The 17,617-nt window shown below is 39.6% G+C and overlaps 1 protein-coding gene across 1 annotated transcript in view; it reads left to right on the plus strand.

The window, feature by feature from the left end:
* DSG2 (desmoglein 2) overlaps positions 1-17,617 on the plus strand; it is a 50,811-nt gene that overhangs the window by 5,097 nt on the left and 28,097 nt on the right. The window contains exons 2-3 of the mRNA XM_054461296.2: positions 15,123-15,158; positions 16,685-16,819. Coding sequence (XP_054317271.1) covers positions 15,123-15,158; positions 16,685-16,819 — 171 coding nt within the window. The remainder of the gene's footprint in view (positions 1-15,122; positions 15,159-16,684; positions 16,820-17,617) is intronic.

Consider the following 17,617-nt stretch of genomic DNA (forward strand, 5'->3'; position numbering starts at 1 on the left):
GAGAAATGTCCATAAGAAAAGAAACCAAACACATGACCCCTATTTAGTGAATCCCTGCTTGATGCTAGGCAATGTGCTAAACACTGGGGAACTATAAAAAAGCCAGACATGTTCTGCCTTCATGGTGCTTACAGTCTAATGAATGGTGTGACAAGTAAATGGCTAACTTCCAAGTGGGTAACGATAAGAAGAGTAATAATAGAGAAACATAGTACCATGGAGCCTACAAAAGGAGCAACTATCTCAGCACTGGGTATCCCAGCTGGTATCTGAGAATAATTATAAATTAGTGAGATGAGATGAAGAGAAATAGATTCTAGGTAGAGAGAAGAGCATCTACAAAGGCCTGAAAATGACAGTTCATGGTTCTGCAGAGGAACCTAAACGTTCATTGTTGCTTGAACATAGAAAGTGAGGCAGAAGAATGTATAGGAAGATAGGCCTTCAAGCGAACAGAAGCCCAAAAAGGCTACTTGCCAAGGAAGTGTTTTCAGGGAGGTATTCACATCACTAAGTAAATGAAAAGATGGGCTTTGGTTGAGATGGTCAGGAAAGGGTCAAGAAAGAAGAGATAGGATTTGAGTGATTAAGTATAATTTCGCCTGGTTAAAAAGAGAGGCAAGAGGCATTGAGGACTTGGTAAGCTGAGATCAAAGCCAGGCAGAAAAGCCCAGAGACCATGGGGTACCTGGGAGGGAGAAGCAGCCTGACTGCCATAGGGAGATTGGTTTGGGAGCCAAAGGGGTGGGAAGGCATTTTGGTTGTCACAGTGCCTGAGGATGCCCGTGGTATTTAGTTCCCAAGGTCCAGGGATGCTAAGACTCCTACATTCTGCAGAACCTGCAAGAATTGGGCACATGTGAAGAATTTTTCTATCCAAAGTGCTTATAGCACCCACATTGAGAAACAGTGATAGGCAAAGTAAGAGGTTCTAAGTAGGGATTTATTTTACTTGTCTGGACCCTCTTTTTGAAAGGCAAATATCTCTTGGGTTGATTACACCTTGATACATTCATCCACTGGATAAATATTGAGGACCTACTCTGTGCCAAGCACTGTTTCAGGTCTCACCTCGAAATCACACCTGACTGTGGATTATTTTCATCAGTCAAGGAGTTTCCAGCTGGCTGACTGGGGAATGTTTTGGATGGAGATGAGAGGAGATGAGACCGTTCAGATTTCCCTTGGTCTAAAACACCTCCATCCCACCACTCTTTCAAGCCCCCTACAATGCAAACAAAAACATAAAACAATGTTTGATACCCACTGCCTCAATTTAATGATCCAGTCTCCTTAGACCCCAAAAGTGCTAATCGAGAAACTAGGCAAGGGTCCTAGCTCAGTCATCATCTTCTTTTAACACCATTAATCATATCATTTCTTGTTTCAGATATTGCCTTCCTTTGCTTCCTCAGTATTCTGGGGTTCCTTTCACTTACAGGAACCTGCAGTGCTTCTCACCCCTTTTTTTCTGGCCAAGCACGATGGGGCGGACAGCGGTGGGGGGGACACAGTACATATATTACTAGGAGACATCAAGTAGGGGTGGGAGACAATGGCAGTGGCCAAAAGGTGCTGCCCTTAGGACAGTGTGCATGTGGATGTTGAGAATGTCCCCAGTGGCCAGGCAATCCATGCCCGAGATTGAGCCGCACTGCCCTGCTCTCTGTTATCTAGCATCTCTCCGCCCTACTCAAATACTTTCCCCAGGACCTAAGCTTAACATGTCTACAATCTGTTCTCTGGAAATTGCATCTTTCTAGCCACTCAGACTGAAAACGTTGGCACCCTCTGACGCCTTCCCTGTTATCCCCACACAGGGCATTGCCAAGGATTTTTGTCCCCATAAAGACTCCTACTTCTACCTGTCTATCTCATTGCCATTCTCTTGATACTGTTCCTCATTCCATCTCCCTGACTTAGTACTTTAATCTCTGAACTGTCTCCTGCCTTTTATCTTGCACAGTACTGCCAAAAAATCTTTCAGAATCACTAGCGACATAGTCTCCCTAATCAGAAGCTGGCAATGACTCTCCACTCCTTATAAGATCAGTGAAGCGCCTCAGCCCAACGCTTTGTCCTTATTTTCTACTTGCCACCATCGTATAGTTCTAGGTGCCAAACTGCACTACTTCTCATTTTTTGTCCAAATATCTCCATGTTCTGGCACATGCAGTCTCTCATCTGTGCGTTTTCCTTCCTCCTGTATGCACAGAAACAGATTATCTTCCATTTCCAAGGCCAAGCCCATTGCTATCTCCTTGCTAAACTTCTCCTGATTTCCCCACAAGGAAGTAATCTTGCCTTTTCTGAGTTCCCCAGAACTATTTTTATAGCCGTCAGTTATACAATTAAGGTTTCCTACCTCATAGTAGTTTGATCCTCCTATTAAACTGTAAGCTTCTTCAGAGCAAGATCTTTGTATCTTTTATCTATAAACTAGCTAAATGCCTTGGGCACGGACGTATTCTTTAAAAACGTGAGTTAAAGTATCTTTCTATGTTTAGAAAAGCTGGAATAATGATATGGATTTCATGTGTTTAAGAGAATTATTTAATGCCCAGGTAGGTTAAGTAGTAATTTTTTTTTCTTTTTTTTGAGATGGAGTCTCTCTCTTTCACCAGGCTGGAGTGCAGTGGTGCAGTCTCGGCTCGCTGCAGCTTCTGCCTCCCAGGTTCAAGCGATTCTCCTGCCTCAGCCTCCCGAGTAGCTGGGACTACAGGTGCACGCCACCACGCCCATCTAATTTTTGTATTTTTAGTAGAGATGGAGTTTCACCATGTTGGCCAGAATGGTCTCGGTCTCTTGACCTGGCCCGCCTCAGCCTCCCAAAGTGCTGGGATTACAGGCGTGAGCCACCGCACCTGGCCGAGTAGTAAATTTTTGTTTAAATTTTGTGCATTTAGCAGTCACAAATTGGGCATCTACTATATGACCAACAGTCTTCTAAGGACATGTGAACTGCCCCCTGCAATCCTGGAGCTTACAGTGGAGAAAGGAGTGTAAGGACAAGAACTTCACATTTTTGAATATCCGCTGTGTGCCAGTCACTGAATTTAGTGAAAGTTAATAATGGGTGAAACTGAATCAAACCCAGGTTCACCTGGCACCAAATGCCTGTCTGTCAACCCAGAAGCATCATCGTGAATTCCCCTTGCAGCAGTTTGCTACAGTGAGCCATCAATAAGGTCCGAACTTCTGGAACTAGATAATTAATTTCACTGCAAAGTAGAATCATTCTAGAAAGGAAAAAAACAAGAAATGTAAATTAAGATTTACCTCATTTCAGAGATATAATCCTGCAAAACTGTACATATAACTTTCTAAAGCCCTTGATTTTCACTCTTTTCAATTTTGCTGATCCACTTATTTGAGACCAATGAAATGCCTGCTTCCCACTTTGGACCTTGGAGTTGCCTGTGGGTTAATTTCTGGTAGTTCCTGCAGTTTGCCTTACTGACAGGCCAGTGCCATCTAATGGTAAAAAAGGACAGTCTGAAGCTCTTGGTTTTCTTAAACTTCTCAGTGAAAAGAAATCATTTTCTTCATTTTACTTTTCAGTGTAGTGTTCAGGAATCTATTGCAGCAAAAAAGTGGAAACAACCTATAATTTTTGTTTATCAAATTTTGTGAAGTCTGTTATACAGATTTATTTATATTTTGCCTAATTCCAAAAGCATTTGTGGCCATTACAGAAAACACCTACCAATAAAACAGTAAAATTTTTTTTACATGTCTAGTCATTTAATAAATGCTATTTTGAATTAAAATTGTATTTTAGTTAGTTTGAGCAATCCAACAACGACTTCAATGAAAAGAAAAAGTATTGTTTTGCTTTTTTGTTTTTTCTTTTTTTTTAATTATACTTTAAGTTCTGGGGTACGTGTGCAGAACGTGCACATTTGTTACATAGGTTTACACATGCCATGGTGGTTTGCTGCATCCATCAACTCGTCATCTGTATTAGGGTATTTCTCCTAATACTATCCCTCCCCTACCCCCACAGCCCCAACAGGCCCCAGTGTGTGATGTTCCCCTCCCTGTGTCCGTGTGTTCTCGTTGTTCAACTCCCACTTATAAGTGAGAACATGCAGTGTTTGGTTTTCTGTTCTTGTGTTAGTTTGCTGAGAATGATGGTTTCCAGCTTCATCCATGTCCCTGCAAAGGACATGAGCTCATCCTTTTTTATGGCTGCATAGTATTCCATGGTGTATATGTGCCACATTTTCTTTATCCAGTCTATCATTGATGGGCATTTGGGTTGGTTCCAAGTTTTTGCTATTGTGAATAGTGCCACAATAAACATACGTGTGCATGTGTCTTTATAGTAGAATGATTTACAATCCTTTGGGTATATACCTAGTAATGGTATTTCTGGTTCTAGATCCTTGATGAATCGCCACACTGTCTTCCACAATGGTTGAACTAATTTACACTCCCACCAACAGTGTAAAAGCGTTCCTATTTCTCCACATCCTCTCCAGCATCTGTTGTTTCCTGGCTTTTTAATGATCGCCATTCTAACTGGCGTGAGATGGTATCTCATTGTGGTTTTGATTTGCATTCCCCTAATGACCAGTGATGATGAGCTTTTTTTCATGTTTGTTGGCTGCATAAATGTCTTCTTTTGAGAAGTGTCTGTTCATATCCTTCACCCACTTTTTGATAGGGCTGAGTGTTTTTTTCTTGTAAATTTGTTTAAGTTCCTTGTAGATTCTGGATATTAGCCCTTTGTCAGATGGATAGATTGCAAAAATTTTCTCCCATTCTGTAGGTTGCCTGTTACTCTGATGATGGTTTCTTTTGCTGTGCAGAAGCTCTTTAGTTTAATTAGATCCCATTTGTCAATTTTGGCTTTTGTTGCCATCGCTTTTGGTGTTTTAGACATGAAGTCCTTGCCCATGCCTATGTCCTGAATGGTAATGCCTAGGTTTTCTTCTAGGGTTTTTATGGTTTTAGGTCTTACATTTAAGTCTTTAATCCATCATGAGTTAATTTTTGTATAAGGTGTAAGGAAGGGGTCCAGTTTCAGTTTTCTGCATGTGGCTAGCCAGTTTTCCCAACACCATAAAATGGTATTTTTTAAGTGACAAATGCTTAGGGCCAGTAAAAGTTAAACTAGAAGAAGAGGTATAAACCAGGGGAAGACACTACCTAAAGTAATTCAATTGTAGTTGATAAATACTTGTAAAATGAAAAATCTTTTTGTGATGGGGAGAATTCACAGTTACTGAACTGCCTGATTTATTTTATTTTATTTTATTTTATTTTATTTTATTTTATTTTATTTATTCTTGAGACAGAGTCTCATTCTGTCACCCAGGCTGGAGTGCAGTGGCGCCATCTCGGCTCACTGCAACCTCTGCCTCCTGGGTTCAAGTGATTCTTGTGCCTCAGCCTCCCGAGTAGCTGGGATTACAGGCATGCACAACCACACCTGGCTAATTTTTGTATTTTTAGTAGAGATGGAGTTTCACCATGTTGGCCAGGTTAGTCTTGAACTCCTGACCACAGGTGATCTGCCCACCTCTGCCTCCCAAAGTGCTGGGATTACAGGTGTGAGCTTACAGGCGTGAGTCACTGAGCCCGGCCTGAACTGCCTGATTTAGAACACATCTTTTCACACATCTCTCTGTAACTAGGGGCTCATTATCCAGTTTATGAATTATCCAGGCTCTCCTCTTCTTCCCTTTCCTGTGCTACCATGTGATTTTACACAGTGGTTTCCAAAAGTGTGGTCCCACTTTTGGGACCAAGCAGTATCAGCATCCCCAGGAAACTTGTTAGATACAAATTCTTGGACCCCATCCAGACCTACTGAGTCAGACACTCTAAGGCGGGGCTCAGTAATCTGTGTTTTATCAAAGTGATTCTAATGCTACTCAAGCTTGAAAACCACTGTTAACATCCCAATTAGAAAATAAAAATAACTGGAGTAGAAAAGAAGATTAAATATTAAAAAGCCCTATGCCAAGGGAAAAAATAGGAGCTGTCCATGAATATACAAAACTTTACTTGAAATAAGAATTCACTGCATGAATGAACAAGTCAAGTGTAGCAAAGCATTGCTAAATGCATATTTTAAAATTCTATGAGTTAATAAAAAGCTTTCAAAGAAACGTCTTCCTCTTTGTAACTAACTTCAATATGACTCACCTAAAATCATATTTGTTACATTCAGATTAGCCCAAACATCTGAAGAGCAGGTGAAAGATTTTGGTAAGTCATATACTTTATTACTGTCAGACTTAAAATATTTATTATTATCTAAAGTTCAAATTCAGAGTTCAAAAATTAAAAGTTCAAAATATTGCTCTTTTTTTAAAGTTAGCAATTGTGAAAAATATAATTACGTATTTAAATCAGCTGTTGAGTGAGACTGCTATAGGAGTATATAAATGTCTAGATCATCTGTAAGTTGGACTTTTAAGTTGGAATTTTCTAAATAAGTTGTGCTGGTTAGCCTTAAAATAAATGTTATAAAAACTGCCTTTCCTTCCTCCCGTCCCCAAAATAAGATTAAGAAGAAAAATGTGCAGTAGGTGAATTCTAACATAAATCTGACCCACATCAGATTTATCAGAGCAGATCACCAAACTCATTGGTCCACCCTGACTGCATTGGGTCACTTGAACTCTTCTGAACGTGTACATTTTTATGACTATAGACTGCAGAGCCTTCTTTGTGGCTACAGACGCTGCTACAGACCAGACCACCAGCTCTGCCAATACAAATAGAAAAATCAGGACGTGTGACCAGAGGAAATAAACAAGTGGCATCCACTCCCTTTATTTTATCTCATTTTATTTCTTTCAGATTATTTCAGCCAAAGTTGAAAGCTCTTTAAGAATGGATTGGGGATAAACCAGGGATCCTCTGGGCAGTTTTTGATTTGACCTCCTATACACTAAAAGGGAGAAACAAAAGAATTATAAAACATTCTGCTGGTTGGAAGGTTGAGTAACACAAGGAAAGAAAAGAACACAGATGTCAGATGATGGGCCTGAGGTGGGCATGAATTTAAAGAACCACTGGCAAGTGCCACGTCCTCTGTGTTTGAGTTCTAAAGATGGTCCGTTGAGCACACTGCTTACCTTCTAGTAATTTCTCGCTGAATGGACATTAAAAGCCATTATAGTGACTGAAAGTTGAAATAATGTTTTAAACTAATTTGCATTTCTCTACATCCATTTTTAATAAGATATCTCTTAGTCTGATCTATTAAAGTTTAAGGGATCACCTCACCATAAAACCACTGAACACTTCAAGATTCTCTACTTTAAAGGAAAGACTTCTGATAGAGAACCTGTCAGCCAGGAGGAGCTATCATCCAGTGACTCATGAGTCCTCCTGGATTCTTGTTTAAACTCATCAAGGTGACTTCAGAACAGGAAGTCTTTTCTAAAAGTGCTGACCTTGAAAACAAAGAGTACATTGATTGATGGTGTTTGGTATTCCCTCATGCCTCTGCAGGAAAAAAAAAAATCTTTTGCCAGATACCAGAAAGTCCAGTTTTTATAAGATGTGCAGGATCCAATGGTAGGAAATTTTTTTACATGTTTTTCAAAGCAGCAAAACTAGTTAATAAAATAATTTTTTTAGAGTTTAGCAAATTAGAAAAGCTTTTGCAGAATTTTTTGGTTCATCTGAAAATACGGCTTTGGATACAGGAACTAGCAGCTTACTTTTCCTCGTCAGTCTTAAAGGCATGTTGCAGGTGACATTTTCCTGTCACCAAGTTCCTGGTGAGAAAAAAATTCACAGATTTAGTGTTTGGAGGAAACCTTATTGGGTATTTTGTCCAGCCACCCTTCCAATGCTTGAACCCCCTTTACAGCATCCCCACAGGAGGTGACTCAAACTTACAGAGTGGACAGGTTTTTTAAAAAGTGCCAGGGAGTGGGAATGGAGGACTAAGGCAGAGTTTCTGCTTGTTCCATTCATGTTACTTGCAGTATACTACCCACTAGAGATGTACAGAATCTCCACAGTCCTCTGCAGCTTGTATTACTGTCCTGACCCTAGTTATTACAGTAGCTTCCAGTCAGAGAAATGCAGCCATGGTTTCTTAACCTCGGCACTTGGCCAGTTTCAGCCAGATAACACTTAGTTGTAAGGGCTATCATGTGCATTGTAGGATGTTTGACAGCATCTCCGGTTTCTACCCACTAGATGCCACTGGCATTTATCTCCCCTACCTCGAGCCCAACCCTGGTTTGACAACCAGAAATGTCTCCAGACATTACCAAATATTCCCAGTGGCAGGAGGAGCGGGGCAGGGCAAAACTGCCCCTAGTGGAGAACGATTGGTCTAAATTAAGAATGTGTTCTGTGAGATACAGGATCTTAAGGAACCAGATCCAAATTATTTAGAAAGCAGTGGCTGAGATCTTAACTGTTTGCTCAATCAAATAAACAAACAGTTCCATAATTGACAAAATGTTAGTGCAGTTCTTTTTTCTTTTTTGTACAATGAATGAAGCAAATATTTCAGTCCATCACACCTTACTAAAAACATGCTACTGCAATACGTGCTATAAAAATGCAGATAGCAGAACCCTCTTACCTAGATTCCAAGACAACCTTGACTTTAGGATGCACATCAGTTCTTTTAATGCTTTAGTGTAACGTACATCCAGAAAAGTGCACATATCACGAGTGCACTGAATCTTCACAAACTGAAAACACCATGTCACCAGTAACCAGGTGAAGAAACAGATTGCCAGCATCCCAGAAGGCCCCTTGTGCTCCCTTCAGTCCCTACGATCCCCCGATAGCCACTGTCCCAATTCACAGCAGATTAGCCTTGCCTGTGTTACAGTGGCTCCCTAGATGCTCAGCAATTTAATACCAGCCTTTTGAGAGAAGAAAAGAAACATTATATTAAAGATGTACGAAACCTCTAATATGCATCCCAGTTCCTTAACTAAACCGACTGATGACTCCCAAATTTTTATCTCCAGGCATAACTTCTTTTCTGAGCTACTAACTCCTATATCCAAAAGGCTATTCACACAGAACACATAAAAACAGCTCTTACCTCCCATTTCACCCCTCCCTCAACACTACCCCCGTCTCCTGCCCCACCTTCAGCTTACCCCATCCCTCTCCCCATTCTGTCTCATCTCTGGAAATGGTGCCTTCACTCACCCAGGTGTTCCGGGTCAAAATTCTAAGGGTCATCTTGACTATTCGCCCTCATTCATTCCATTCACAGGTCTCCGTTGCCTCTGCCTTCAAAATAAACACTGGAGATATCTACTTTCTTCCATCTTTACTGCAACCCCCGGGGTTTAAGCTAGTGTTATCTATTGCACACGCCTCTGCAATGATGCAGTGACTACAGTCTGGTCTCTATACATTTGTTCTTGCCCCTTTATGGCCTGTTCTCCATACAGTATAGCACCAGCGAGCTTTTTCAAACATAAACTAGTTGTATCATTTCCAAACATAAAAGCTTCCGGTGGCTTCCTCTCATACTCGGGATAAAACCCAAAGTCCTCTCCCTGACTGGGTACTGGCCTATCCCTGTGACATCATCGTCACTGATTCACCACCGCATGGCCTGGGCGTTCCTTTTGCAGGGCTCTGCCTGACTGGCTTCCTCATACCATTCAGGTCTCTGTGCAGATGCAGCCCCTTCTGAGAGTTTTCCCACACTTCCAAATCACTCTCTACTATCCCGACCCTGCTTTAATTTTTTTTATTGCTCTTATCAAAACCTGGTCTGTCTTTGTCTGTCTCCCCAGTATGTAAGCATCCAACAGGGTAAGAATACTGTGTTACTTAACATATCCTACAAGCTCAGGAAATTGAGGGTATGAATTAATTCAAACTTGCAGAAATTTTAAGATAAGGACCATGCAAAACTTAGAATTGAGGAAATGTCTCATAAATTCTATTTATTGAATGCCAGTCACTGCAATAGTTACATTTCATGTATTTCTTTAATTTGCACATCAGCCCTGCAAAATGGATGTATCCTAGTTAGGTGGCTTTCAGATGCAAGTAACAAAACCCAACTAAAACTAGGTTAAAGAAAAGACTATTGAATATGATAAGAAAAGGTTTAGAGAGAGAGTTGGTCCAGATTTGAACGATTCTGTAACTTAAAGCCTTTATGGTTTCAGTTTGGCTTCTCTAGCATTTCATTAGCTTTCCCTTCATGGCCACAGCATGGCTGTGGCTATTCCAAATGTCACCTCCTCACTCAACAGTCTCCAGAGGCACTTAAAATAGGGAGGTTATGCATGCGCTTCTTTTCTAACCAGTGAGGAGAATCTTTTGTAGGGTCTGCTGATACCTCAATGACCAAAATTCTCTTACACATTTATGCCTAAACCAGCCACTATCAAAGTAAATGGGCATACATACCATGCTTTGTCATACCAGTCATTCAGCTCCATGAGCTAGGCAGGGTCTACCTGAAAGTACAAAGTAGAGTCTTATGAACACTGAAGATGAGAGAAAATGCCAATAAGCTAGACAATTGAAAATGTCTGCCACAGTACGTATTACTCTCCTGTTACAGATAAGGAAATTCAGACTAAAGCACCTTGTCTGGCAAGATCTCCTCCCCGCTTCCCTCTGCCCTGAGGATGGGTTAGACTTAATGACTCACTCCCAAAGAATGGAATAGGGACTGGGAAAAATAGTAACTTTACAGCGGAGAAACTGCAATCAGTACATTGGCTGGTGGTGTCATGTGGATATTGCATACCAGCTAGTATGGTGTGACAAAAAGGGCACTTCAGCTCTGTGATATTCCTTCCAAAAATGCATAATACTGATCTAATCATGAGAAAAACAACAGATAAACCCAAATTGGAGGACACTGTGCAGGATACTCAGCCAGTATTCCTCAAAACCATCAAGGTCATGAGAAACAAAGACTGGGAAACTGTCAAAGACCAGAGGATATAAAGAAGTGATCACCAAATGCAATGTGGAATCATAGATTGGATCCTGGAACAGCAAAAGAACATTAGTGGCGGAAATGGTAAAATCAGAATAAAGTATGGAATTTAGTTAACAGTGCATTAACTAAATGCACCAATGTTAATCTCTTAATTTTGACAAATGTACAGCAGCTATTTAAGATGTTAACATATGAGGGAATTGGAGAAAGGAACTGCTGGTACTATCTTTGCAACATTTGTGTAAATCTAAAACTATTCCTTAGTAAAAACATATTTTAAAAGAAATGTGTGCTAGGTAATTGTTGAAACTGGATGTTAACTATATGGGTGTGCATTTTACTATTCACTCTGCTTTTTATACATGTTTGCAATTTAAAATGATTTTAATGTTAAAAATACATACATTAATGAAATATATTTTATGAGTTTCTGCCTTCGAGATACTAGCAGTCAAGAGTAACAAAAATTCTTATGCTAACTACTGAAACAATAATGGATAAGGCAGACTTCATTGACTGTTGTTTGTACCTAAACAAACAAATGATATTTCATGTCACATTCTACAGTCTTGCTCCTCAAAATTTGGTCTGAGAACCCACAACATTGCTATCATCTGAAACCTTGTTAGAAATGCAAAGTGTAAGGCTGACCTCTAGACCTACTGAATTGGAATCTTCATTTTAACAAGGTCCCCAGTGAACAAAATACACATTAAAGTTTAAGAAGCACTGTTGGTAACCATGTGATTTTCTGCATTTCTGAGCAAATCACATCTAGAAAGTAAATTCCAATAAAAATCAGTGAAGATGCTCATATGATGAATTTACCTTTGACTAGAGGACTATAAATTCCTTCCATTTTCTTATATCCTAGTAAAACACATGACACTTGGTCAGAATAATAATATTTACTTAAAATAACATGTAAATTATACCCTCTTGCTAGGGCTGCTAAGATTGTAGGGAAGAATAAAAGTAGCAAATATTCAGTGCAGCCGACTCCTTAATATGGCCTGTATCAAAGAGAAGAGTCTCATGGCTAAAAGGATGGGCAAGAAATATATTAAATTGTTTTATTTGTTTGTTTGTTTGTTTGTTTGAGACGGAGTCTCACTCTGTCGCCCAGGCTAGAGTGCAGTGGCGCGATCTCAGCCCACTGAAAACTCTGCCTCCCGGGTTCACACCATTCTCCTGCCTCAGCCTCCCGAGTAGCTGGGACTACAGGCACCCACCACCATGGCCAGCTAATTTTTTTTGTATTTTTAGTAGAGACAGGGTTTCACCATGTTAGCCAGGATGGTCTCGATCTCCTGACCTCATGATCCGCCTGCCTCAGCCTCCCTAAGTGCTGGGATTACAGGCGTGAGCCACTGTACCCGGCCTAAATATACTAAATTTTAAGACTGTTCCCTGATGATATGGACACTGGGACCTCTCTGATCCAGGCACTGATCTTTCCCTTCGAAAATTCCCACCCAAGGAACATGCAGAGAGAAGTGATCTGTCTCAGCATTGCTTTCCCTTGTTTTTCATACCATGCCACCTTTGAAAATACATACATTTGGGAAGCACCACTTTGGTTAGAGACATCTCTGGCCATTGCTAGCTGGGCAAATTAATAGTAGACAGAAGGAAGAAGAGATCATAGATCTGATCATAAAATAGAGAATTAGCCATGATTGTTCATCTGCCCCAGAGAAGCCCACACTAGAAGCTGAACATCTGCTCTCCTTGAGTTTCTCTTTGGAATGGAGAGCCAAGAACATGAACTGACAATGGAAAGGAAAGAAAGAGGCTGAAGGATTCACTTGTGGAATGGACCCTACAGGAAGCTTTCAAATGAATGTAAAGGATGTGAAAGAGACTTTGAAATTTTAGAGAATGCCTTGTTTCCCATGATGTACCAACTAGGGCTTCGTGGATCCATGTGACCATGCAGATGGGAAAAGGCAAACAACTGAGACAAGCTACACCAAAGACAGAGTCCAGTGAATTCATTCATAAATGGAAGGTGGAGTAGTGGGAGCAATACATATAGACAATAGTTTCAGTTTGGAATTATAAGTAAGAGAAGGATATAGAGCAATAGATTGTTAACAGAAACAAGAGAGGGATCTGGTTTTTTTTTTTTTTTAAGATAAGGAAAACCTAAATATGTTTGGTTTGCCAATCAGAAGGAAATAAATGTGTTGATTAGCCAATGGAGAAGATAAAAGGTTAGTGGAAGGATTAAGGTTCTTGAAGATAAATGTGGGAGAACAAATAGAGTTGCAAATAAAGCACACAAACGATGGTTTGCCTTGGAAAGGAGTCAGGACACCTCTTCCCTGGGGAAAGAAGGGAAGGAGAGGATGACTGAAGATAGTCTCAGTCAAATAATACATGGGGTCATCTCATAAGAGTGAATAGGTACAGAGGTGTGACTAGAGTCATCTCCTAAAGTTTGGAATGCCTGTTTTAGAAATGCAGTAAGGGTAAGGCAATGACAAGATGATGATATAATTTATAGTGTGAGCACACTTTTGAGGATGAAAGGGTTGCTAACAGATGGAATGCCTCACAGCAGGTGTCAACCTAGACTCTTCTGGGCAAATGCAGACATGTGGTCACACTAGAAAGGAACCGCCACCCCATGGAAAGAGCAGCTATTTGAGAGCATGAATGTGTAAGGGATCTATTCAGCCACTGTGGCCTCCTCTAGCGATATTGCCAGTACATGGTCAGAACTAAAGAGAATAATAGGTTTCTAGAGTTGAGAGGAAAAGTGAGGCAGGAATAGCAGTCATGAAAATGAAGGCTCCCTGGTGGTCACTGACAACATCTTCAGAGTGGCAGGCAGCAGTCTGCTAGCACTGCTCCGGTAGAACTCTGTGCAGTGGTGGAAATGTTTTCTGTCTGCCCTGTCCAAATGGGTAGCCCTTAGCACATGTGGCTGTTGAGCAACTGGATTATTCATTTCAAATAATTTCGGTTAAAATCCAAACAGCCACAAGTAGCTACCATATTAGAAAGTGCTGGTTCAGATTGAGCCAAGACAAGAAGGAAGCCAGCAGGGAGATGAATGAACTATAAGGAAATCCTGCCATTTGCAGCAAAACGACATGGCTGGAACTGGAGGTCATTACGTTAACTGAATAAGCCAGGCCCAGAAAGACAAATACAACATCTTCTCACTCATATGTGGGAGCTAAAAGTTTTGATCTCATGGGCATCGAGAATAGAATAATAGAATCCAGAAACTGGGAAAGGTAGTGGGGAGGTGGGGGAAGAAAAGAAATGGATTAATGGGTACAAATATATGGTTTGGTAGAAGAAATAAGACCACTAGTTAGAAATAAGAACACTAGTTCGATAGATCAGCAGGGTGACTATAGTTTACAATAACCTATTATACATTTCAAAGCAGCTAGAAGAGAATTATTTGAATGTTTCTAGCATGATGAAAAGACAAGTATTTAAGGTAATTGACATCCCAAGTACACTAATTATCTTTACAAATTATATGAATGTATTAAATTATCACATGTATTCCAAAACTATGCACATCTTTAATGCATCAATTTTTAAAATTATTTCAGAGTGCAAAATATTCAGAAAGCAAGATGAGAGTTTTTTGGGCAAATTTAAGAGTAAGCATAACTGTATTTAGAACAGTACTATGTCATGATGAAGTCCAACGTGTGACAGTGCCTATGAAGAACCAAAGAAAAGAGTTGGTGAGACCGAGGATACTGAGGAACTGAGAAGTCAGAACATGGGCTGTCTGTGTGTGTGTTTGTGTGTGTGTAATGCACACACATCCATAGGGATGGTGGGAGTTAGCTTGGTGTGGGGTATATTACATACTGGTGGCCTTGAGGAAAAGTAAGCAGGTCCTGGAGAACACAAGATAAAAACCATAGGATGCGGAGTAAAGGATGAGAGAATGTCTAAAGATTTCACAAGGCAGATTATTTTGTTTGTTTTTTAAGATACTATTTTCTGGAGGAGTCAGTATGGATCCAGGAGAATATAGATTTCTCCTCTGGCACTTCCCATTAGGGAAAGCAACGGGAAAAATTAGTTTCCTCTTGACAAAGGATAGTAGTAGTGGTTAAACTTTTTTTATATCTATAATATTCAATTGGTAGGTTATTCATGAACAATGTTTTCACACTGGATTGAGCAGTAAATTGGCTAAATATCAAATAATTTTATTTTACAGATCTGCTTTAACGTTGGAAGTGGACTTCACTTACAGGTGAGGAAACAAAGGGATTATTTCTGCCTTCTGGCTCAGGAGGCTTAATTCCATGGCAAATAGGTTGGCTGGGCTTTACTAGATTAAAGACACATGTTGTATTAGACCCAGTCATTACCGTTCAAACAAGTGCAGAGGAGCTTATCCAGGGGTATTCAGTGCAGCACCTTTTGACAATGTAAATATCCACCAATAGGTGAATGTTAAAACTATTTGTGGTACATGGAAGAATGTCCATGACGAGGTGCTGAATGAAAATCAGGGGGCAAAATAAGATACATAGTGTAAGTCCATTTTTATAGCAAAAAGACCTTTATACATCTGTGTATATATGTGCAACTGTATAGTTATGAAAAATCATAAAAGATATTAATCAAGCTGTTAATGAATACTTTGTGAAGTATAAATGAAAAAGTAATTTCAATTTTTTGTCATAGAAAATTTTGTTCAAGTAAAAAAAAAAAATCAATGACCTAGTGATAACTAGTGTAAATATTTTGAAGTAAAATACCTATTACATAGAGCAACAAAATGAGTAAAATGATAAACCAAACCTAGTATAAGGATTATTTCTGATCTTAAGATCCCAGGTCAGCTGTATTGAAATTTTCCTTGGATAAAATATATATTCACCTGTAAAACCCAACTGGAAATTTATAGAATGGTTTTCTGCCTAAGGTTCTGAAAATGAAATGGGAAATTTAATTCTTTACCCAATCCTGAAAACAATAAATTCATTAACTGGCAGTTTCCCTAGTTTTAGTCAAATTTATATCAATAGATTACTAAGATTTAGCCTTAAAAAACATTTAGTAATTTATTTTTAAACCACAAACCACCACAGAAAAACGAAACTTCATTTTCAGTTAATAAGAAAAAATGTTTTTGACATGATCTGTTATTTTTACTTTGCCAATTTGTAAGGCTACTAAATGATTCTTTAAACTTTTCAAACTCTCACTCTGGGAAATCATTTCTTACAGTTCAGAGCAAAATTCTACGACTGGGCACAGTGGCTCACACTTGTAATCCCAGCACTTTGGGAGACTAAGGCGGGTGGATCGCTTGAGGCTTGAGTCTAGGAGTTCGAGGCCAGCTTAGGCAACATGGTGAAACCCCATCTCTACTAAAAATACAAAAATTAGCCAGATGTGGTGGTGCATGCCTGTAATCTCAGCTTCTTAGGAGGCTGAGGCAGGAAGATGGCTTGATCCGGGGAAGTCAAGGCTACAGTGAGCCAAGATCATGCCACTGCACTCCAGCCTGGGTGACAAAGCAAGACCCTGTCTCAAAAGAAAAAATAAACCAGAAAAAACCCTACACTTTACTAGCTTGGAGACAATCTCTTGAGGCCCTATGCAGTTTGCTGGAATATATATATTCCCTTTTAGACAATGAAGCCTCATGGGAAATACGAAGCATACCTTAAAATTTGCACTATTTAAAAGTTTAATATGTTATAGGACAGCACTAATGTTCTGTATTTATGACACATAATAAATTTTGGCAATATTCTATTGTTGTAGGTCTTAAGCACAAGAAATGAAAATAAGCTGCTTCCTAAATATCCTCATTTAGTGCGGCAAAAGCGTGCCTGGATCACCGCCCCCGTGGCTCTTCGGGAGGGAGAGGATCTGTCCAAAAAGAATCCAATTGCCAAGGTACCTCCTAAAGAGGAACATGAAATATATGCATATGACTAAAATGTGGTGTGAGAGGACTTTTATGTCTACTTTAAGATTTAAGGAAAATAAATGTATAATGTGCTTACAGAATTTTTAAATATTCAAGATATATCTGAAAATTAGCAGAGCTTACTTTTTAGCATAAAGTATCAACTTTAAGATTCTTTCCCATTCCAGAAGATGCAGCATCATTGGCAAAAATGTAGATAACTTTGAGTTTTGATTTAACTAAGAGTAAAGGGATTTGGCACTGGTAACACAAAATGTTCAGTGCTCAAAAGAGGATGTCATAAAATGTCATTTTCAAGATGAATTGGTGTCTATTACTAGGTAGGGGGACCATCTTCATCTGCCTGAGACAGTCGTGGTTTATGCCAGTTGTCCTGGCTTAATAATTAATATCTGTGTTTTCACTCTCAAGGGGTCCAATTTTTTTGATAAATTATGTGATAGTGTTGCTACTCTGTGTTTCAAAGTTGGCATGCACAAACATAAACCCTTCATTTTTTCCCCGCAAAGCTTTTCTTCATAAGTTCTACCCATTTTGGTAATTGACGCTATAATTCTCTCCAGTTTTTCAAGCCAAAAATGTACCACACACTATCAGTTCTTTTCCAAAAATACATTCCAAATCTGCCGCTTCTCTTCAATTCCACTGCCATTTCCCTAGTCCAAGTCATGTCATCTCTGGCCTGTATTACCAAAGAACTTCAGAAGGAAATTGTCCATAAAAATATTTACCTGTAAATTATAGAGAATCACTTCTCAGGCTTT

Source organism: Pongo pygmaeus, chromosome 17, assembly GCF_028885625.2.
Source record: "Pongo pygmaeus isolate AG05252 chromosome 17, NHGRI_mPonPyg2-v2.0_pri, whole genome shotgun sequence".
Classification (NCBI taxonomy): Eukaryota; Metazoa; Chordata; class Mammalia; order Primates; family Hominidae; genus Pongo; species Pongo pygmaeus.